The sequence below is a fragment of the Miniopterus schreibersii genome, assembly GCF_964146895.1.
Source record: "Miniopterus schreibersii genome assembly, chromosome: 19".
Classification (NCBI taxonomy): domain Eukaryota; kingdom Metazoa; phylum Chordata; class Mammalia; order Chiroptera; family Miniopteridae; genus Miniopterus; species Miniopterus schreibersii.
In genome coordinates this window covers 30,306,637-30,328,568 of record NC_138119.1, presented here as the reverse complement: position 1 = coordinate 30,328,568, position 21,932 = coordinate 30,306,637, and the positions used below count along the sequence as shown (strand labels likewise).

At 46.7% G+C, this 21,932-nt stretch overlaps 2 protein-coding genes across 6 annotated transcripts in view; one reads left to right on the top strand and one right to left on the bottom strand.

Moving 5' to 3' along the window:
- RASSF5 (Ras association domain family member 5) overlaps nt 1-3,104 on the top strand; it is a gene marked incomplete at its 5' end in the record, with an annotated part of 68,547 nt that extends 65,443 nt beyond the window's left edge. For both annotated transcript variants that reach the window (XM_081121252.1, XM_081121253.1), the window contains one exon: nt 858-3,104. In XM_081121252.1, coding sequence (XP_080977378.1) covers nt 858-1,010 — 153 coding nt within the window. In that variant the 3' untranslated portion in view covers nt 1,011-3,104. The remainder of the gene's footprint in view (nt 1-857) is intronic.
- Nucleotides 3,105-9,071: 5,967 nt separating this feature from the next.
- The window catches only part of EIF2D (eukaryotic translation initiation factor 2D), a 31,557-nt gene continuing 18,696 nt past the window's right edge, over nt 9,072-21,932 (bottom strand). For 2 of the 4 annotated variants that reach the window (XM_081120449.1, XM_081120450.1), the window contains 10 exons: nt 20,636-20,743; nt 18,768-19,018; nt 18,212-18,329; nt 16,368-16,413; nt 15,837-15,940; nt 15,107-15,196; nt 14,383-14,478; nt 12,958-13,078; nt 10,741-10,915; nt 9,079-9,278 (listed from right to left, as the gene is read on the bottom strand). In XM_081120449.1, coding sequence (XP_080976575.1) covers nt 9,208-9,278; nt 10,741-10,915; nt 12,958-13,078; nt 14,383-14,478; nt 15,107-15,196; nt 15,837-15,940; nt 16,368-16,413; nt 18,212-18,329; nt 18,768-19,018; nt 20,636-20,743 — 1,180 coding nt within the window. In that variant the 3' untranslated portion in view covers nt 9,079-9,207. Of the gene's footprint in view, nt 9,279-10,740; nt 10,916-12,957; nt 13,079-14,382; nt 14,479-15,106; nt 15,197-15,565; nt 15,716-15,836; nt 15,941-16,367; nt 16,414-18,211; nt 18,330-18,767; nt 19,019-20,635; nt 20,744-21,932 lie in introns of all 4 variants that reach the window. The other 2 variants (XM_081120451.1, XM_081120448.1) reach the window with 2 other exon arrangements.

Sequence of the window (21,932 nt, the reverse complement as noted above, 5' to 3'; positions counted from 1 at the left end):
GGGAAGTGGGGCTCCGTCCCTTCTCCCACTTCCACCAGGAAGTTCTGGTTATTGGGAAAATATTCCACTGAAAAGATTAGAACACAGCTGGCCAGAGGACAGCTCGCAGGCCTGGGAATCCGGAGACCTGGGTTCTGATTCCAGTTCTGCGGCCACAAGCTCTGTGATTGAGGTTACACTGCCTTCCCCCCATGGGCTTCAACTTTCTCACTTATGCAGTGTGGGGCTGAAACCGGATAAACCTTACTACTCCTTTGTGCTCTAAGAATTTAAGAGTCGAAACCCCTTGCCCCAGGGGCCTCTGCTCCTGGGTCAGCCTGAGAGGCCAGGTCCCGTCCAGGCAGGCCTGGGCCAGCGAGGCCCTGCAGAGCTTTGCAATGTTATGTTTCATTATCTGCTCTGCCAGCAGATGAGAAAACAGGCTGCTAAGAGTGGGGTGATGAGTTCAAAGTCACAGGGTGGATTCAAGCTGAAACCCAGCCTCGTGAGTCCAAGTCCAACTCTCCTCCAAATCCTCAGGGTCTGCATATTGGGAGCCTCCTGTCACCCAGCAGACAACTGGAGCAGGCCAGCCAGGCACCTGGGCAGCCCCAGCATCACTGTTAAGATCTCAGCTGCTACAGGGAACATTTAAGATTGTTGATTAATAATATTGATAATCAGCTCATGGACTAGTACCTCTTGGTCATGAGATACCAGGATTTGAAATGCTGTTGTTAACATGACATGGGAAACCCAGGTTTCAGTCGCACACTGTGCACAGCTGTGTGAACATGGAGGCAGCAGGGCCCCTCAGGGCGGACAACCTCTAACCGTCTCCTATTCTGTTCCTCCCTGCATTCCCTCTCGCTTCACAGTGGGATGCCTTCTCCATCCCCGAGCTCCAGAACTTCCTAACAATCCTGGAAAAAGAAGAGCAGGACAAAATCCAACAAGTGCAGAAGAAATATGACAAGTTTAGGCAGAAACTGGAGGAGGCCTTAAGAGAGGCCCAGGGCAAACCTGGCTAACCGGTCCTGCTTCCTCTGCTCCCAGCGCCCTCGGATTTATTTTTATTATTAATTATTATTTTGCAACAGACACTTTTTCTCAGGACACCTCTGATGGATGTGTGTGTGCCCGCCCAGCAGCTCCAGATGTGGCACAGTCTCTGATGGACACGTGTGTGTACGGGGCTGGGTCGTGCCCACCCCCATGCAGCGCCTGTGTGCACCCTGCCAAGCGGCACTCATGTAAAGAGCAACCTGCGTCCTCTCGCAATCTGCAAGCCTTTCACAAACCAAATAGTTGCCTCATTTCTCCTTTATTTGACACCCATGGTACCTTTATTTATGAGTCAAAAGCTGTAGGATATTCCTTTAGCACGTCTGAGCTAGGCCCCTGAAAGTAGGATAATGCTCCTAAAAGGACTGTCCTCCTCTGGCCCCAGATGCTCAGGTCGGGAGCACCAGAGCTGAGGCTGGCTCAGAGATTTCTGGAGAAGCTGCAGCCTGGCCCCGGCCCTCGTCGCCGAGTCTGCACATGTGAGCCCAAAGGCGTATGTGTACATCTGTGTATATGTGGTGCTTAGCCACATCTTTGTCAACAGCTGTTTGTCCTTAAATTGCAACTTTATTTAATCTTGTCATCCTCGTGTTTCCACCAAGGGGAAACCAGCTATTTACCATTTTAGAGGTCTCCTGCTGAGTATGGAGATCAGGCAGTCAGAGAAAGCCAAAAAGCTTTGTGGAGAAATGTGTCCAAGCATCTTCAGCCTTGCCTGGCGAGAGCAGGGGAGGCCTGGCTGCCTTGGTTTCCCTGGGCCTCCAGCATGGCCTCCCTCCTCCACAGGACTGTAGAATCTCCAGGTGCTACCAGAGGAGCTGCCCTGGTTTTGGGGGGAACCTCCCACTCAGCCAACTTGGAGTTCATTGTGTTCTGAAGCTCGGGCCAGCCCGTGGCACTGCACTCGGTGAGCCGTGGGACTGGCCTCCCCGCTGACCTCAGTGCCTTTTTGTTTCCAGAAAGACGGGAGCAGGGAGAGTTTGCTTGAAGCTTTGCTGCTGGCTTGTTCCTGCCAGGAAGTGGGCCACTGTGGTGTGGGAGACAAGGGCAGGAGAGCCCTCCCTCTAAGAGTGGGGTCAGGGTCAAACCTTCCCATCGAAGGTCCTGGGCTTTGAATCCTGTAAGTGATGTCAAAGCACATGGACAAGGCGGATCAGGTTCCTGACTCTTCATTTGTGCTGACTCCTTGTTTCAGTCCAAACCTAAACGTACACTAGCCAGACGACCTAAGCAAGTAGCCGGGACTGCAAAGACACTCCAGTGCCGTGGGAGAAAGACTTTTTACTTTCAAAGCGGGGCAGGTTTTTCTATCCAGCCTCTGAGAGACCAGTTCTTCAATGTCCTCTGCCTTCCTGAGTCCCTCTTGGGTTGGTCCAAGCCTAAGTTCCTTTGTGTAGCCTCAGAAGTTCCCTCCCTGACCCTCGCTGAGTCCACACTGCCCTGATCCCAGAAGGAATGCTGACCCTTCCTCATATAAACTGTGCTGGTCTTCAGAGCTGCACAAGCAGGACAGGCTAGCAGCTTGAAAAGATTTTTAAACCACAGAACCCTGGTGACCTGCCATCTCATGCTCAGCCTTAGCACTCCCCCCCCCGAAGCCTCCCTCCCTGCTGAAGAGTAGAGGAGTGGTCAAGAGTCCTTCTTCATGCGGCATGTCTCTACCATGAATAGAAGGCACGGCTCCTGCTGCAACCGCTGTGAATGCTGCTGAGAACCTCCTGATGGGGGTGGCTATTTTATTTTTGAGAAGGAAGAAAAACTCATGTACATATATACCATAAAGGCATATAGCTATATATAAAGAGATAGGGGTGTTTATGAAATAAGAAAATTAGAGGGAAATGCAGACTTTATCTAAAGCACAGTTAGACCCAGGACCCAGGTTGAGGTCCAAGCCTCCGAAAACAGTGGATTAAGTATCCCTTCCCTCCCAGAGGCGGGTGTGACTGCTGGAGTGCCTTCTGTCGTCCAGTTGCCCGGTGTGTGTTTGTTTGGAGGATATTTCCTCTTTAAATGTCTTTCTTATATGGGTTTTAAAAAAAGTAATAAAAGCTCGTTGCAAAAATGATTCAGATTGGAGACCTCTTCCTTGAACTTGACCCTCTCGTGGAACTTGGGAGCGGGGCGAGCGGGTGGGAACCGAATCGAGCACATACTTCTTGGCAGAGTCAGATTTTCTTTTGCCAGTGAACAGAGGCATGAAGGCTACTGTTCAAATAATCTTGAGAAAACTGCCCAAATACACGGGCTGGAGAGTGCTGCCCGGGTGACCGGCTGTTCTACACCCCCGCAGAGCAGGAGAGGAAAGGGGGTGGCGGTACAGAAAGAGACGCGGAGTTAGAAGAGAGAAGGGCTCTCGAGCTACGGATGATTCGGCTCCATGACCGGCTACTGAGGTGAGCAACGATTCTCCTATTTCTTCTTTCTGCTTCCAGTTCTGTTATTTTTTAAATTCAAGTATAGTTAATACACTACACATTAGTTTTAGATGTACAACGCATAGTGATTTGACATTTATATACTTACAAAGTGATACAGTAGGTCTAGTAACCATATGTCATGATGACATAATTCACTATAGTCCCTGTGCTGTACATCACATCCCCATGAATTATTTTATAACTGGACGTTTGTAACTCATTCCCCTTCACCTTTTCATCCATCCCTCCACCTCTCCCCTCAGGCAACCAATAGTTTATTCTCTGTATCTATGAGTCCATTTCTGTTTTATTATTATTTTTTTGGATTCCCCATACATGTGAAATCATACAATATTTGTCTTTGGCTTATTTCATTTAGCATGATACCCTCTAGGTCCATCCATGTTGTCACAAGTGTTAAGGTTTTATTCTTTTTTTTTTTTACTTTTTAAATTTACCTTTATTGTTGAGAGTATTACAGGTATCTCATTTTTCCCCCCAGTTGATCCCCTCCACTTCCTTCCCACCCCCTTCCCAGGCCTTCACCCCATTATTAACTGTGCCCATGGGTTATGCATATAATTTCTTTGGTTAATCTCTTCCCACCCTCCAACCCCTTTCCCTCTTTCCTCTGAGATATGATCCTCTGTTGCATGCGTCAATATCTCTGGGTCTATTTAGTTCATCAGATTCTTTTGTTCATTAGCTTCTTCTTAAAGAAGACCCTTCAACTTTTCCTGTAGTGCTGGTTTGGTGGTGATGAACTCCTTTAGCTTTTCCTTGTCTGAGAAGCTCTTTATCTCACCTTCAATTCTAAATGTTAGCTTTGCTGGGTAGAGCAATCTTGGTTGTAGTTCCATGTTTTTCATCACTTTGAATATTTCTTGCCACTCCCTTCTGGCCTGCAAAGTTTCTGTTGAGAAATCAGCTGACAGTCGTATGGGTGCTCCCTTGTAGGTAACTAACTGCTTTTCTCTTGCTGCTTTTAAGATTCTTTGTCTTTAACCTTTGGTATTTTAATGATGATGTGTCTTGCTGTGGGCCTCTTTGGGTTCCTCTTGTTTGGGACCCTCTGTGCTTCCTGGACTTGTAAGTCAATTTCTTTCCCCAGGTAGAGGAAGTTTTCTGTAATTATTTTTTCAAATAGATTTCCAATTTCTTGCTCTCTTTCCTCTCCTGACACCCCAATAATATGAATGTTGGGCCTCTTGAAGTTATCTCAGAGGCTCCTTATACTATTTTCATATTTCTGAATTCTTTTTTCTTCTTGCTCTTCTGGTTGGGTGTTTTTTGTTTCCTCATGTTCTAAATTGCTGATTTGATTCTCAGCATCCTCTACTCTACTGTTGATTCCATGTAAATTATTCTTCATTTCAGTTCCTGTAGCCTTCATTTCAAATTGGTACTTTATTATGTTATCAATTTTCTCAGTTATTCCCTAACCATTTGCTTAAACATCCTTATAACCAAAATTCTGAACTCTCTATCTGTTAGCTTGCTTGGATCTATTTAATTTAGTTCCTCTTCTAGAGATTTATTCTGTTCTTTCCTTTGTGACATGTTTCTTTGCCTCCACATTTTGGCTGCTTCTAGGTGTTTGTTTCTATGTATTAGGTAGAGCTGCTATGTCTCCTGGAATTTGTCAAGTGGCTTTGTGTAGTAGGTGTCCTGTAGGGTCCAGTGGCTCAGCTGGGCCTTCTAGGTGCTCCTCTGTGTGGGCTGTGTGCACTGTCCTGTTGTAGTTGAGCCTTGGTTGCTGTTGGCTTCCCTGGGAAGAACTGACCCCCAGGCCAATCAGCTGTGAGGACCAGCTGCAACTATAGCCAAAGAGCTGCTGTGCTGGAGACACCCCTATGGAGCAGGATTTGCTTCAGTGGAGCTTTGGTGTTCACCAAGTGCGCCCCTTGAGTGTGTCACTTGTGGATGTGGTAGGGTTGTAATCCAGCGTGGTAGAGTCTGACCACCAGGCGCACTGTCTCTGGGGCCTCCCGGGAGGTGCAAAGTCAGCCTCTGCCAGCGCCTTGCCCAGGGCCCCCCAGCATGAGCTACACAGCAAACCGTAGTTGGCTGCTACTTGTGCTGGGCTTGGAGGTGCCCAGGAGAGGCCAAGCTATGAGCCAGTGCAGCTGCCGCTAGTGCCAGGCCCAGGGCTGCTTATCAAGCCGTGTGGGGCAGCTGCTGCTTGTTTGAGAGATTTCAGGAAAGTCCTAAGCATGGGGCTCGAGAGGCCACTTGCATAGAAGCCCCTGGAAATGGCCTGGATGAGCTGCAGGTGGGGAGGGGCGGGGTCTCCGGGAATCATGGGGCGGGGCCAAAGGTGCGAGTCAGGTGCTGGCGATTCAAACAGGGCGCCTGCCTGTGGGCTGTGTGCGGGGAGGACTCGCCACAGGAGCCATGGCCTCCGCCAGCCCTTCTGCCTGGGAGGAAGCCGCCCCTCCACCTCTCGCCCGGATCTCAGGCAGGTTAGTTCCTCCCCGAGTGTCCCGGGTCCTTTCCGGCTGCTGCCCGGCGCTGGGCCCAGAGGGAGCGTCTGAGTGAGTCCGTGCGCGGGCCCTTTAGGAGGAGCTGCTGGGGCTCCCGCAGCCTCCGCGACCCTCGGCGACAGTCCCCGCTGGTTTCACAGCCCGGAGTTGTGGGGACATCTCTTCCCGGCCTGGAGCCCTGGGCTGGGGCCTGCTGTGGGGCTGGGACCCCTCCCTCCGGGAAAACTCTGCTGCTGAGATTCCCTCCCGGGCTTAACCCGCGGCACCGGGGGTGGGCCCGCGGCCTGTTTTCTCGATTCAGCCCTGATCCTCCCGTGTCTGCGCCGCTCCTCCCGGTCTCGGTGCTTCCTCAGCTCCCTGGTTGTGGGGCTTCTGTTCAGCCTGATCTCAGGAGGCTCTGAGTGACGGCGGTTCTGTGTTTTAGTTGTAATTTTGATGTGGTTGGGGAAGGTGGTGGGTGCAGCTGTTACCTACGCCGCCAGCTTGTTTCTCTCTCAGGTTTTATTCTTTTTATGGCTAATACTTCATTATATATATAACTTTACCCAGTTGTCTATTGGTGGACACCTAGGTTGCTTTCGTATCTTGGCTATTGTAATTATGCTGCAACAAACGTAGGCGTGTGTATACCTTTTCAAATTAGTTTTTGTTTTCTTTGGATAAATACCCAGAAGTGGAATTGCTGGGCCATGTGGCAGTTCTACTTTTAGTTTTCTGAGGACCCTCCATACTGTTTTCCATAGTAGCTGCACCAGTCTGCAGTCCCACCAACACTGCATGAGGCTTCCCTTTTCTCCACACCCTCACCAACATGTTATTTGTTGACTTCCTGGCAACAGCTATTCTGACAGGTGTGAGGAGTTATCTCATTGTGGTTTGATTTGCATGTCCCTGATGTTGAGCATCTTTTCATGTCTATTGGCCATGTGTATGTCTTCTATTTCATAGAATTATAGGCACCCTTAAGTTTTATTGCTCTTCACAGATGTTGCATTTTTTAGAAACTGAAGGCAAGACCCTCCACCAGCAAGATTACAATTAATTTTATTGAAATAATCGCTTTATTGTGGTGGTCTGGAACCAAACCTACATCTCCAAGGCATGCCTGTATTTAAAAATAAAATAGATAGGAATGTGGTTGAAAGTTTAAGATTCTCTCTCCTGGAAGGAGAGGGCTAAATTAGATGACCAAAATGGTCTTTTCACTTTAGCATTATCTAACTGCCATCAAAGGAACACCTCAGTAATCATGGAAATAACCTCAAAAAAGTTATTCAAAAGAAATTCTTGCTGCCTTCAGTATTGGTCACACATAATGCAGCAAATGGGGCCCTCGGGCTGCAGGGGCTCATCAGCGCTCATTCAGTTCACTCCCTACCTTCCTGTGAGAGAAAATGTCCAATACATTCTTAAAATTATCCAAGATGGGGCACATCTATAACATTTGTTCACCTAGACCTTCAAGGAGCATGTTTCAATAATTTTGCCAAAACCTAGAAATGAACCAGTTTCTGCTTTTCATTGAAACTCATTTGGTTACAGGTTCTAAGTTCCAAGTTTGGCCTTGATACAGATTAGCTGGCTCAGCACACAGAAAAAGGACTCCATTACACAGCCTCTCCCCTGCCTCCTTACATGTAGCTCTTGCTCACAGGGAGGAAGGGGAAGGTGACTCAATGCAAAGATGTCACCATTACTGGAAAAAACATTCAAAGCCCAGTCTTGACAGCACTGTGTCACAGCAGAATTCTGGACTAAATCGCAGTTGAGTGGATGTCCATTTAAGACCCAGCCTGCCACTTACTGGCTTTGTAACTTTAACAGGAATTAACAAGGCAAGACACAACCTCTTGGAGTCTCCAATCCCTCCAAGATCATGTAAAACAAATGTTTATGAAAGCCTTTTGTACAGTAGGACATGTTTTTTATTCATCTAAGGACCATATTTCGTAATTACTGTACACACTGTACTCCCTCAGATCACTGTCCAAAGGTTTTGTTGTAATTAATCTTGTTTGGGGTCAAGTTCTAGAAATCCCTTTCTCAGTTCCACATGCTCATGCCAGCAGAGGATTAGTAAAATTACGTTTACTTGCAGTGAGTTACAGTGGAAAGGCCTGTTATTCTGGGCCTAATGATGTGGGAGGCATCACACACACATTTTCATACCCACCCCTTTCTTTGTCAAGCCCCAGATGGATAACGGGTTACCATACTGTGGATATTTTCAACTCTTTATCTCGGTTTCTTTAAAAAAGTGAGATGAGAAAGAAGTAAATTGAAGTGTAATTGTTTTTTTATGGTAAAATCAAAGAACTCTAAAGGAATTCAGCTCAGCCCTTACTCCCTCTATTGTACGGGGAGAGTTTGGTCACAGAAATGACTTCCATGAGCTGAGCAGGGACAGAGCAGTGGTTCTGGAACTTTCTCACATCAAGGGTTCCCGCTGGGCATTTGACAAAAGCCTGGTAACCTCTCTTGGGAAATGATCACACAGAATCTTGCATTCCATTTCAGGGAGTTCACGGACCCTCTGAGAGCCAACTGAAGACCCCTTCCATGAGCCCCAGGTCAAGAAGTTAAAGAGCACTTGTTGGATAAACCTTCACTGTAACGAATTCATCATCTGGAAGCCATATCACAAGTCACCACTGCTGGTGGCAATGCTAATGGGTGGGGAAGAACCACTGTATAGATACCTACATCCTAATGTGCTTTTATTGTCTCTTCCGTTTATCGAGTTGAAATTTTGCTGCAATCAGGGCCAGTCCTTGCTTCTCTTGCCTTGGTTGATGACAGAATGGCTGGGTTCTGATTTTTGCATGAACAACCCTTTAGAGATGGGAAGGATCTATTTTGGGGAGAGGTTAATTAGGTAGTAGGAACAGATGAGCAAGAGGCTGTGGACTACTTGGCAGAGGGACTTCAGAATAACAGGAAGGCCCCACCTGCCTGAACTCTGGATGGGCTGTCAGCCCTTGAAAGCCGGGGAGGAACCAAACCACTGAAACCACATGAATGGAAAGGCACTCCAACTCCAGACAGCCTCTTCTGTTGATTTAAAATGGCTCCTGACTAGAGAATGTAGTACACTTTAGCTAAGCGGAGGAAACAAGAGGGAAATCAGGTTTAGATTAGAATAAAAATTTATTTCAGTAAAGAATTATATATTTTGTATTTGCAAAAGCTGAAAATGCTCCTATAAATGAGCAGCCCAAAGCCTGGATTCCACTGGATCGACCGCATGAAACAAGAGTCTGTCATTTCTTCTTGCCAGGTTTGGGGGCCTTTTCTAGGCCTTGGATGTATTTTCGAGGAAGCTGATATTCTTCTACAATCCAAAAAGCAGAAACTCGTCAGTGGGCACAAACTTCCATGCTCCTACCCTCCTACAGCTCCCCTTTGTCTCACAATGTCCCTCCTTGGCCCCCACCCGCACAGCTACCTCCTGGCCCCTCTCGCCCCCTTGTGTGCTCATTTCTGCTGACAATCCTCTGTTCAAACCATTTCTACTGTGGATCTGCTCTTCTACACCCAGCTCAAACGCAACTCCTACAGGAAGCCCTCTGGGATGAAGTGCTTTTCCTTATACTTTGAGGCTAACGTGAATTTCAGTAACTTTTACATTGATAGCTACTTGCTAGGTGTACTTCAGGCATTTAGAATTTTTTCATGAGAGAGAATGTGTGTGTTTTCCTCTGTGTTTCTCTCAGCACCTCACATAAGGCTCTTCACTTAAAAAGGCTCAATTCTAAAAGTTAACTGCTGAGTATACTGCCTTAGATCATAAATTTGCTTATTGAACATTTACTATGTGCCAGGCCCTGAGCATGAAGAAAAGATGAAAAAGGCAAGGTTTCTGACTCAAGACACACAGCAGGAAGTTCAGACATTAGAAAAATCAGCCAAGTTGCAGACATTAACCAGAAATAGAAACATAATTGGAAAGTGCTACATTAGCAATTTTTCTAATGCTAATTTTAAGAAACAGAAAAAAAATGGGACAGGCTTCCTGTGGCCCCTAAGCTGGCCAGTAGGCCTTCAGGGCCAGGCAGATGGGCTGTGGGAGGCGCACTGGGTGAGCCCCCATGTGAATGTGCTTGGGATGTCTGCGGAACAGCAGACCAGCTGCCTGAGGCCTGGGATGGGGGTGCAGGAACTGCCAGAGAGCCTGGCCGGGGTGGTTCGGGCTGGGGGGGGGGGCTTGTTTCTAAAGAGGCAAAAGCAAGTTTTTTAGAGGAGAGTGATGTAATTGCATTTGTTGTAGAAGCTGACTCAGGCAGAGATGTGGAAGACAGCTTGAACTAAGGACAGACTGGAGGCCGGGTGACCCAGAGTTGGTTGAAAGAACTTAGGCTCTGCAGGCTGACACATCAAAGTTCAGAGCCCAGCTGCAGAGGCCAATAGTTGACTACCTCAGGGTGAGAAACTGAACTCTTCAGAATCTCAGTTTCCTTATCTACTAAAGAAAACCCAGTTCTGCAGCCTCATTATGATTAAGAGAGATCAGACCTGCAAAAAGCCCAGCAAGTGCCTAGCACAATTTGGGTGCTCAACAATGTCTATAAAAAGGGAAGGACCAGGAAGAGAACTACTCCAATAAGACGGTGGAAGGAGCACTGACTTTGGAGCCAAAGAATCTGGTTCAAACATTAGTTCTACCTCTTGCTGGCTGGTGAAAAGTATACAGCCATATATAGCATAGGGGTATTATAACTTGAATGAGTTGAGTTGGTGGGAAGATTTTCACCAAGATGGATCAATGTCTCTGCTTATCCAGAGGGGATGCTCACCAAGCAACAGCCAGCCAAGGTGGTGGACCTGGTTTCCCTGGATCTGGACCTGCAGGCTGTCCTTGGCCCCAGGGGCAGGAGTGACAGTGGTGCTAGCCTGGCATCGCTGCTGCAGGATGGCAGCCACTGTGCACGGGTCCAGACCATAGGCCTCCAAGTTCCGGACCACAGTCACCTAGGGGGACAAAAAATTGATGGTAGGTACAGACACGTGCCCTCCTCCAGAGGGCCTGCTAGAGCCTCAGCAGCCTCATCACCCCCTATGTTCACTATCCCTACAACCATGGTATTTTCATCCAAATAATTTATTTTTGTACTTCTAAACTGATTCTCTCTAGCCCATCTAATATATATGTTACATATTTACTGGGATAAATATTCTCTGTCCCATATAATAATATACACCTTTTAAAAAAGTGGTTTTTAAATTTTTTTTATATCTTTATTGATTTCAGAGAGAGGAAGGGAGGGGGGAGAGAGAGAAACATCAGTGATCAGAGAGAGTCATTGATCAGCTACCTCCTACACGCCCCCTGCTGGAGATGGAGCCTGAAACCCGGGCATGTGCCCTGACTGGGAATCGAACCTCGATCTCCTGGATCATAGGTCCATGCTCAAACGCTGAGCCATGCTGGCCAGGCTAAAAAGTGTATTTATTATGGAGAATTTAAAACAAAGAAAAGCAGAATAGTATGATGAGTTCCCATGTACCCATCACCAGTTTCAATAGTTATCAAATCATAACCAACCCTGATTCATGTCCCCCATCCACCCCCACTCTTACATTATTCTAAAGCAAATCCTCCTAGACATTAGATCATTCACAAATATTTCGGTGTGTACCTCCAAAACATAAGACCTTTTTTTCATCATAAAGAAAACTATTATCACACCTAAAATTAAATAAATAATACTATTTAATACCAAGTATCTCATCAGTAACACGTGCATTTTTCTATTTTTCATCAACTTCATAAATGACAAGTATGTGACTGAGATGAAAAAGAAAAACATTAATACTTTTTTAAAAGTCACAATTTTCCCCATTTCTTCAAAACAAGTTCTCTCTCATTCATGAGTGGAGATGGTAAAGGGTGTTACTATTAGGAGTGGGCCAGGGAGGGCTGCTTTCAGTAAAGTCCATAAAAGTTCCCAATAACCCACATTTGCCAAGGGGCTCCAGCCCTAGAGAATCTCAGAATCAACAAGACACTAGAAGTCACATCTATTCCAACCCCCTACCAAATGCATGAACAAGTGGCTGCCTAATCTTTGCTTGCAGACCTTCAGAAATTAACTCAGTATTTTAGAAAGCACCAATTTCAATTTTGGACAATTCTAATTATTATTAATATATAAAATGAGTGTTTAAGTAAGCTAATATATATATAAATTGCTCGATACAGAGTCTGGCACATAAATCATATACTTAAGAAACAGTGGCTAATTCCTAATTATTATTAAGGTTATTGGTTCTCATTTATTGAGTGCTTATAGGCCAAGGACTGTTCTACGTGCTTCACCCATGCATATTCCTTCCTTGATCCCCACAGTGCCTTAGAAGGTAGGTACTATTCCCATCTTTTTACATATGAAAACTCAGGCAAAAAGACATTAAGTAACTTGCTCAAGGTCAAGCAGCGAGGCAAAAGCCACGTTTGAACCCAGGTCTCTAATCCCAAAGCCCATGCTCAACCACACACTACTAGAAGGTTATTTTGAACCCAAGCCTGTCGGGACTTCCGCCCAGTCATCCTGTTGCTGTCTTCTTGAGGCACACAGAAGGTGTGCTCTCATTTTCCCAAGGACAGCTTCCCACATATTCGCAGACAGGTTCCCCAAGACTGCATGGCCCAACTAAACACAGGCAGTTCCTTTAGCAGTTCTTGGCAAGTTGTTTGAGCAAGGCCCAAGAGGTAAGCGAATGAATAAGAGTTGAAAGCCTTCATAGTTCTAAGAAAAAAGTAAAACCTTATTTACCTTTAGAACCAGGACCTGACCAGTTTCCTGGCACAAAATCCTAGAGGGCAGTGAGTGAGGGGTCAGCTTTACCTGTTTTATATGGGGTACAGCCCAGTCACACAACATGGGTGTTTCCTAAATCACCTTTGAGGTATTTGAGGCCAATCTAAAAACCTCCAATCACATTAGAGAGACCAGAACTTAGCGGGAACATTAAATCACCATCTTCAAACATTGCATCTTTTTAAAAATTACCTTTTTATTCGAAGCTCTCTGTGCTAGGGTGATGTCAATTGGGCAGATCTTGCCTTTCTTCACAATGGGCTCTTGTCCGGGAAAGGTCACTTGATAGGCAGGCTGCAATTTTTCCAAGCATCTGAAATGGGCATCAATGAGTTGTGGGTGGATAAAGGCAACGGGAACCGTTCCTCATACCCCACCGCCAGCTGCCGTGGTTCGCCCTTGGCTGCACATAAGAATCATTTCAATCACCTAGGGAGCTGCCCCCGACCAATTAAATCAGAAACTGGCCAGACATATATTTTAAAGCTCCCCAGGAGCAGCCAAAGTTGAGAACCACTACAGTACTCGGAGAAGGGAACTTCACTTCAGCAACGTGAGCCCCCAACACTGTCCCATGGCCTGGACGTCTGAGAATTTGCCCAGGCTTCTTTGTGGATTTACCACCTGTCTCAAAACTCGACCTTATCCAGCCTGGTAAAATGCCACGTCACACTCCTGACCTGTTGCACTAATGCATCTGCTATAGAGCGCCTTTACCACAAGGAACTTCTGCCTTTTACCTTTATCTAATCAGATTTTCTCTTGCTGTCATATTATATGGGTTTTGACAAACTTTTGCTATCAAGGGCCAGACAATAAATATTTTAGGCTTTAAGGGCCATGTGGTCTCTGTTGCAACCACTTGACTCTGCCACTGTGCCATGAAAGCAGCCCACAGACAACACGTAAGTAAATGGGTGTGGCTGTGTTCCAATGAAACTTCATTTACAGAAATGAAGCAGGCCAGATGTGACCCACAGCTGTAAGTTTGCAAACTCCTAATATATTCAGTTTTGGTTCTGTGGAAAAGAAAGAGTATAAGAAGACTTTCCTTTAAAGACTTTAAGACAATTCCCTCTCAGCCGCCTTTTTGCTTCTAAATATAAATATATATATTTTTAATCCTCACTGGAGGATATTTTTTTCCATTGCTTTTCAGAGACTAGAAGGGAGAAAGAGAAACATCAACATGGGAGAGACATACATTGATTGGTTGTCTCCGGCATGCACCCCAACCAGGGCCAGGGATTGAGCCTGCAACTAAGGTATGTGCCCTTGGCTGGGATCAAACCTGGGACCCTTCAGTCTGCGGGCCGACATTCTAACCACTGAGCCGAACCGGCTAGGGCACTTCTAAATCTTTTTGAAGTTCTTATTTTTAATTAGTGTTGTTTTTTTTCTTTCTCTCTCTCGAGTTCTCCTCTATTGTGTCGGCTCATGTCGTTCCAAAGACCCTCCTCACCAGAATTACTCAAGCCTATGATTATGTAGAATGACATGGTATGAATTATGGAAAGAAAGTCAGAAACTAAGGTAGTGATGATTCTAAAGTTCAATGTGACAGGTACTATGGGGAGGGGGCCGAAACGTTGGAGAGGGGCTGCCAGCCCCTACTACCTGGTCAGAAGACTGTCCCATGGAAGCTTCATGACTGTGTGCTGTTCACTTTTCTCTAAGATGCAGTCACACAGGATGGGATCCAATTTCACCAGACTGAAGGGAAAGAAGAAGCTATGAACAGAGAAGTCCTAGCCCCACCCTTCTGACCCAAGGGCCAGCTCAGGATTCATGTCTTACCACAATATCCTTTATAGTCAGTCAGGATTGTTAGAACCACAATGGGACCACACTCCATGAAGCAATGCACCCAATCCCACTTCCTCCTCCACCACCTGCCTCTCACACTTGTTCTAAGAAAGCACCTGTCATCCACAGGGTGCATTGCTTCAAGGATGTCTTTTAAAAATAAAAATCATGGAATGCTCTTCATTTAGTAGTTTACCTTCTATATCCACTTATCAAGAAAACAGAGAAGACCAAAAAGCTATGACGACTGGTAAATTCTTTGAAGTTTGTATTTCATCACTCACATTAAGCATCAGCACTTGAAAATTAGTAGAAGATAGATATTAGATCATACTAATTCAGTCTACAGTCAATGCTGACACCATATTTGGAGCCGAACACCCTGTACAGTAACTGTAGGTGTCCATGGCTCACGGTTTAGAACCCCTGGTCTTGATTATTTCTACATGCCCGCCACCCAGACATCCTCCACAATGTCCCAGTCTGCTAAAGACGAGTACTAACAACACAGATAGTCTCCGCCCCATCCACTCACTTTTTGTTGTCTGCATCAACCAGGTCATTTTTCTTGGCATAGTTAATGATGATCATTCGGACCTCACTGCCCTCGAGAATGCTCCCCTTCCTGAGTGAGAAGTGACCAGGGGTTAGTTCATGGGGTGCCAGGAGACAACCTGCAAACACCAAAACTCACTCCCTGCTCAGCAGGGGGCTCTCCCCAGCTTGCTGACCTCTTATTTTCTTCCTTTTCCTGACCGAGGTAGTAAGCAGGACCACGTAAAGGATAATGACAGGTCGAAAAGGGAGAGACCTACTCTCTCATTCATTTAGTCCAGAGACATTCTCTGGGACAGAGGCTTGAGCTGGGTCTGGGGGAAAGGGAGAACAGGGCAAAGGAGGTTTTGCCAGTCACAGAAGGACACTACTCAGGCGGAGAGGAACTACAGGCCAGAATACCAAGCAGGCAGAGAAGGGCTGCTCTCCAAAAACTCACTTGTGGCCAGACTCCTGGAAGAGCAGGGTCATGCTGGCTGGGACACAGTAGAGGGGTTTTATATCTGGAGGGTGATAGGGCTGTTCCCTGCTACCCTCCTGGATAGTCTGGGAGGTCGGGGAGGGCTCAGGTATGACGAAAGATGTGATCCTAAAACCCAGCAGAAGGAAAGAAAAAACACATTTTATACTAGTGTCTCTGCCAGTCCCAGTCCATGGCCCAGGTGCCCCAGGGCCAGCTGAGCTACGGTGAGCAGGCCCCCTGCACTCACCTCGGGTGTTTCCAGTCCACAGCCACAATGCTCTCCACCCCTTTGCTCAGCTCCTTCACCTGTATAATCTGCTCCTGCTGCATTTGCTGCAGGAACTTAGAGAGCTAAGGGAGAGAGGGCCAGTGGTAGGGGACTTTGTCACTTCCGCACATACTGAGCACCTAGGATGTGCCAGACACCGAGCTAGGCAGGTCCTGGGGAAGGACGCGGGACAGCCCTGCCCTCATCAAGCTAGGAACTGGGAGGCCCCTACCCAGAGGGTCAGGGGGTGAGAAGCTGCTAGAGACTAAGTGGTGAAGCCTTTCAGAACTCTGATCATATACAAAAGAGTCAGGAGGAGGGAGGGGAGTGGGTGCCCACCCACTGCCTCAGCCCAGGGAGTTTCTCCCCACCCCTACCCTATACCTGGAATAAAAAAGTTCAGTTTCAGCCTGAGCCCTGGAGAAAGGGCTTCCCCAGTGTCCACCCAGCTCATGCCACATGTGCCCCAATACAACTCTCTGTGGGTATGCAGAAAAGGTGCCTGCTTACTTTTTTGTAGCTTGACTTCTTTATGTCCAGTTGCCGTCCTTCAGGGCTGATGGTAGATGGAAAAGGCAAGTTAAGCTAACAAAGCCATAGTGGGGGGACCTGCCTGACACTGGGAGGAGGCACTTTTCCTGAGCCCTCCTCCCCTACGTTCAGAGACTGCTCGCTGCTCCAGAGCCCTCTGCCCAGTGGTGGGCTCACAGAGGGATACAAACTAGGCTATTCTAGATCACTGCTGTCCAGTAGACCCCTCTGTAAAGAAGGAATGTTCGCTATTAGTCTATAAATGTGGCTATTAAGCACTTGAAATGTGATAATGTGACAGGAACTAAATTTTAAACTTTATTTCATTTTAATTAATTTAAATTTAAATAGCCACTGTACTGGATACAGCTTTAGATTCCTCTGAAACTAGACAACCTCCTAGGGCCTCAGAAGTTCCACCTCAAGGTGAACCTTTCCAACACAGAGCTCACTGAAGTGAGTGGGTCTTGAGCAGGATTCCGAGAACTACACCCAGCCACACCAACCACCTACTGGCTCCTAGGCCTTCGAGCTTGACGGAGTAATGGCAATAGAGACCTATGGCCTGCAAAGCCTGGAATATTTACTGTCTGGCTTTTTACAGAAAACGTTTGCTGATTCCTGCCCTAGGGCTACCAGTTTTCAAGGGGAAATTCCTAACGAATGCTGTAATCACTCCCACTCCCCAGAACTTACATCTTCTCTCCACATGCGTCACACAACAGCAGTGGGACTCACTGGGGCCCTTCCAGAAACCACCAGGTTAAGCAGCTCTATCCAGCATGTGCCACCAGCAAGGTCAGGACCAATGACAAGTGCCTGCCACACACTCCAGACCCACACTTGTCTAGGATGCCTTACAAAAGCCCACGTGTAAATAGGAGGGAATTACAGTAACACCACTTTTTACAAAACAGCAAAAAAACAAAGTCCAGTCTCAGGGTAAAAATCAATAAACAAAACTCCTGACATGATATTTATAAAGTGCTTATTAAATGGCAGGCTATTTAATCTTTTTTCTTCTTCTTCTTTTTAAGAGAGAGAAGGGAGAGGGAGAGGGATAGAGAGAAACACTGATGTGAAAGTGGAACATGGATTGGCTGCCTCCTGCATGCCAGGGATCGAGCCTGCAACCCGGGCATGTGCCCTGACTGGGAATCAAACCAGCAACTTTTTGGTGCATGGGATGAAACCCAACCGAGCCACACCGCCCAGGGCAGGCTATTTAAACTTGAGAGCAATCCAGCTGTGCTCAAAATGAGGGCTCAGAGAAGCTCAGTGCCGAGTTCGAGTTTGCCTGCTCCAGCACCCTGGGGAGCTGGCATTTGAGCCCAGATGGCACTGTCTTCAAAGCTCAGGTCCTGTTCACAAGTGATACTCTCCCTCCTGGTGGCTAGTGCTTGGGGGAGGGGTGGGGGTGCACAATGATTCTTCCTCTTGATACAGCCTAACCTGACCCACCTACTTCTCAGGAGAAGAGTGAGGGGTTGAACGTCCCAGAAGGAGCCTCCAGACAGAGAGGCTGCTCGGGACTCTTCCTGGACAGGACCTGCTGCCAGGTTTGTGAGAGATGACCCAGAAGCAGAGGAAGTGCTCTGAGAATCTTGGGAATCTTAACCTTCATTTCCTCAACATCCTTTCACTGGCTAAAATTTAAGTTTTAAAACTTAGGGTCTACTTTATTTCCCAGGTAAATCCTCTACTCCACTCTTTCCACCATGTGTCCCTCAACCAATGCCCCATCAGCCCTGTTCTGTCCCACTACCAAGGAATAAGGTGGAGACCCAAGCCCACCCAGCCTGCCCACTCCATGCCTTCCATACCAGCAGGAGAACATGTGGCTGCCGAGGAAAGTGCTGGTGAGTAAAGGGAGGTCAGCCTTTTTGACTCGGCACTTCAAAGCATGCAAGAAGCATCGCTGTAACAGTTCATCCATTTGCTCTGCAAGGGAAAGACAGAACCACGTCCTTCCTGGAGGATACAGAATCCTGGCCCTCCCCCCAGCTCCACCCCTTTACCCATGAAGGAAGCCAATCCCAGGTCCCAAGCTCCAGAGCACAGAGCCTTTAAAGGAGGCTGACCGGAGAAGGGGTCAAGCACAAAGTCCCACCCAGCCAGGAGCCAATGCTTCTTTGACAGAAAGAAACCTTACAGGGCCCTATAGCTGGACACAGTCCAAATGCCAGGGAGATGGCACCAGGGAAGCATGACTTATGAGGAGAAGACTCCCAGCTGAGATATCAAAAAGCTGTTGCACCACCTCACCAAAAATAAGGACTTGCCCTCCTCTACCAGAGCTTCGGTGTTGGTCTGGTCAGGAGAGCGGAGAGCTTCAGTCTCCTAAACTGAGAGGGGTGAGCTCTCCTCCCACCGCTATACCTTGAAGGGTCTTGCTGCCTGTGGGGCTTGTGTTCAGGTCCCCGGCGCCAGGGCCTTCTGAGGCTTCTGGTAGCATCTTCTCGCCACACATCTGCTGTCCCTGCCCATTGTCCTCTCCCTCCAGGGTCAGGCACCTCATGTCGTCCTGCAGGGCAGGGTCTGTCTGGACAGACCCCCTCTCCTCCCTGAGATCTGAGGAATCCAGGCCCAGTGGGTCAACGGAAGGTGGAGAGGACTTATCTCCAGACCGCCTGGAAAAAACTCATGTCAGAAACACCAAGTAGTAGCCACAACACTTTCCAGTCTAAGCCACTTTTCAACTCCTTGTCATCCAAGGAATTAAGAGAGAGTAAGAGCCACAGGCCGCAGTGTCCAGGAGTGGGCAGAGAGCCTGGGCTTTCATCTCAACTCTGTTTCCAGTTCTGGGTCCAGAAATGTCACATGCCTGTTTCCTCATCTCTGAAACTGGGAAAAATAATTCTTAGCTCCTCTCTATCTCAAAGGAATAATATTATTAATGACATCGGGGGACAGAAAAAGATCAAAGAAAAAATAATTAAAGAGAAACCCCCAAAAGTATTCCATTCGTGAGTTAAAAATAAAACCATTTTGAACTAAAGAACAAAATTAAGATCGCAAATGCATCTGTAGGACCAGTTTGATGAAATAAAAACACCCAAGGCTCACAAGATGTAACAAAGTATAAACTCCTGGTCTGCTCAAGGACTGCAAAACCACTTGCTCTGTTAGATCAGACTGCAACCTAACTTGCAGAGTAGAGATTACAATGGTTTTATGCCATGAAGCCTTAGGAAGAGAGAAAAAAGAGCAATGCCAAATAGCAGAGCACACAAAGAGGTAAAAGGACAAAGCTTGATCTTATCCAAGAGTATGTAAATCAAGGTAAGTTTTAACTAACAGATGCAGCAAGCCTGCAGTATTGTGACTAGTGAGGCCAGAGTGTATGTTTAGGCTATTCTGATCAGGTCAATATCATAAACATTTTTTAAAGGGTGGGGGGAATGGGGGCTGAGGAGCTGCTGATAAAACAACTTAGGCAACATGACCTTGATTGCCGTTGCTCAGGCTGTTAGGAAACAAGGTGCTGGGGGAACATCAGGAAACAGCTCTCAAATGTCTGCTAAACACAGGCTGATGAGGTTGTATCCCCAGCAAAGCAGGACTTAGCCAATACTTGTAAATGAGTAACTCCAAGAGAGTGCTAAAAATGTAAGGATGAATCCATACCAGCAGGCTACAACAGTTGACCGAAAGACCAGCTTCAGTGCTTTCAAGAAAAGCCCTATTTACTGTTTTGGTAACATGACAAGAAAATAACCAGAAAACGAACTGGTATATGGCTCCAGAAAGCAATTGTTCAGTGAGAAAGCGTAACTTCCGTACTGGAGAGGATCTGGAATGTGAGACCTGAACAACATAATAGTAATCATCACCCTGGTGCCTGAGGATCTACTCTGCTTAGATGTGGATTCAGAAGTGGGAATTTCTGAGCACTTGTCATGGGGCCAAAAAATGCCTAAACGTGCATGGCAGACAAGGCCAGATCAACCAAAGCTATAAAAATAGACTATCACTGTATTGAGAGGCACAGTAGACAATCCCTAAGGCCTTTTTCCAAGCCTAGGATTCTATAATCCACCTAAAATATAATCAAAGTTCTCTGTACTTTCTTCTCCAAACAGGCAAAAAAAAATATTATTTCTTCACATTTAACAAGGAAATTAATGTCTGGGGTCAGCAATGTGCCTAAGGACACAGCAGGGACCAAAACTCTCACTTCTGAACCAGGCCTCATGCTCTCTCCACCCATGCAGCTCTCTGTAAAACAGAAAAAACACTGAACCCACCACAAGTGGTCCTGGTAGGTGTGAAGCACAGAGAAGCCCCTTCCCTTCAGGCCTGAAGTCAGCATCTCAGATGTGGACATGGCAGCAACTCCGATGGCAACGGGGGCCCTAAGAAGGAGGAGGCCAGAGACAAGGGTCAGGGCATCTTCCAGGAGAGCTCATGTCAGGACCATCTTTCCACACATATGCTAAAAGCACCACAGTTGCAAATTTGAAGTATCCACTAGGATCACAAAAGTCTCAAATTTTCTTCAGGTTACCTATAAATATGACTTTTAAAAATCCCTTGACCGAATACTCCCTTTCTTATAAGGAATTCCTCTGCTGATGTTGTCTCTTTTTCTTTTATTCCTATTATGAATTAAACCCAGGCAGGATATTTAAGCCCATGAGAGGCTATCTAAAGTTCCCTTTCTTTCATTTGAAAATATAAATTACTTCGCTCCCTTAAAAAAGGCATAGCCATCCTATACTAAAGTTCAGAAGGAAAGCCGTTCATATGCCATAAGTTAGGCTGTGGGATGTCATAGGGAAGAGAGAAGAGATAAATAGTGGTGCCAACTAGAGAGGTTCCTTCTGAGTTGACTCTTTATAATGGGACTTGCTCTGTGTAACTATCTATCTAAGAACTGGGTGTGTCCAGAATGAAAAACCACCACATTTATAGTAACTACAAAATCTTCCAGAGCCCAAATGGGAAATGTCTGTCATCCCAGTGTTATTCAAGCATTGCTCACACAGTGCCTATAAGGATCGGCGACCAGCTAGCTGGGTGACAGTGGGGAAAGGTCACCTGGGCCCAAGGGAGAATATTCAAGAGATGAGTTCCCAACACCTGAACTCAAAAAAGTGTTTGCTAACTTAGTGGCTCCACTTCCTGTACCCAAAGGTCAGTTACTGCCACAGAAACTTTGAATCTGGCTTCTTTCCCAGCTCCTAAGAGAGGGGTCTTTTTCTTCCACCCCTGGGTCAGTAACTCAGGAACTTTGGTCTCAAACATGGCTTGTAGGGTTTTTGCTGTTGTTTTTTTTTTAAATATGCTTTTATTGATTTCAGAGAGAAAAAGGGAGAGGGAGAGATAAAAACATCAGTGATGCTCAGTCATTGATCGGCTGCCTCTTGCATGCCCCCTACTGGGGAAGGAGACTGCAACCCAGGCACGTGCCCGGACTGGGAATAGAACCGTGACCTGGTTCATAGGCTGACACTCAACCACTGAACCAAGTCGGTCCAGCCATGGCTTGTAGTTTTAGCAAACTTCTTTGTATGCTTATCCCCGGCCACAAACTACCCCCAA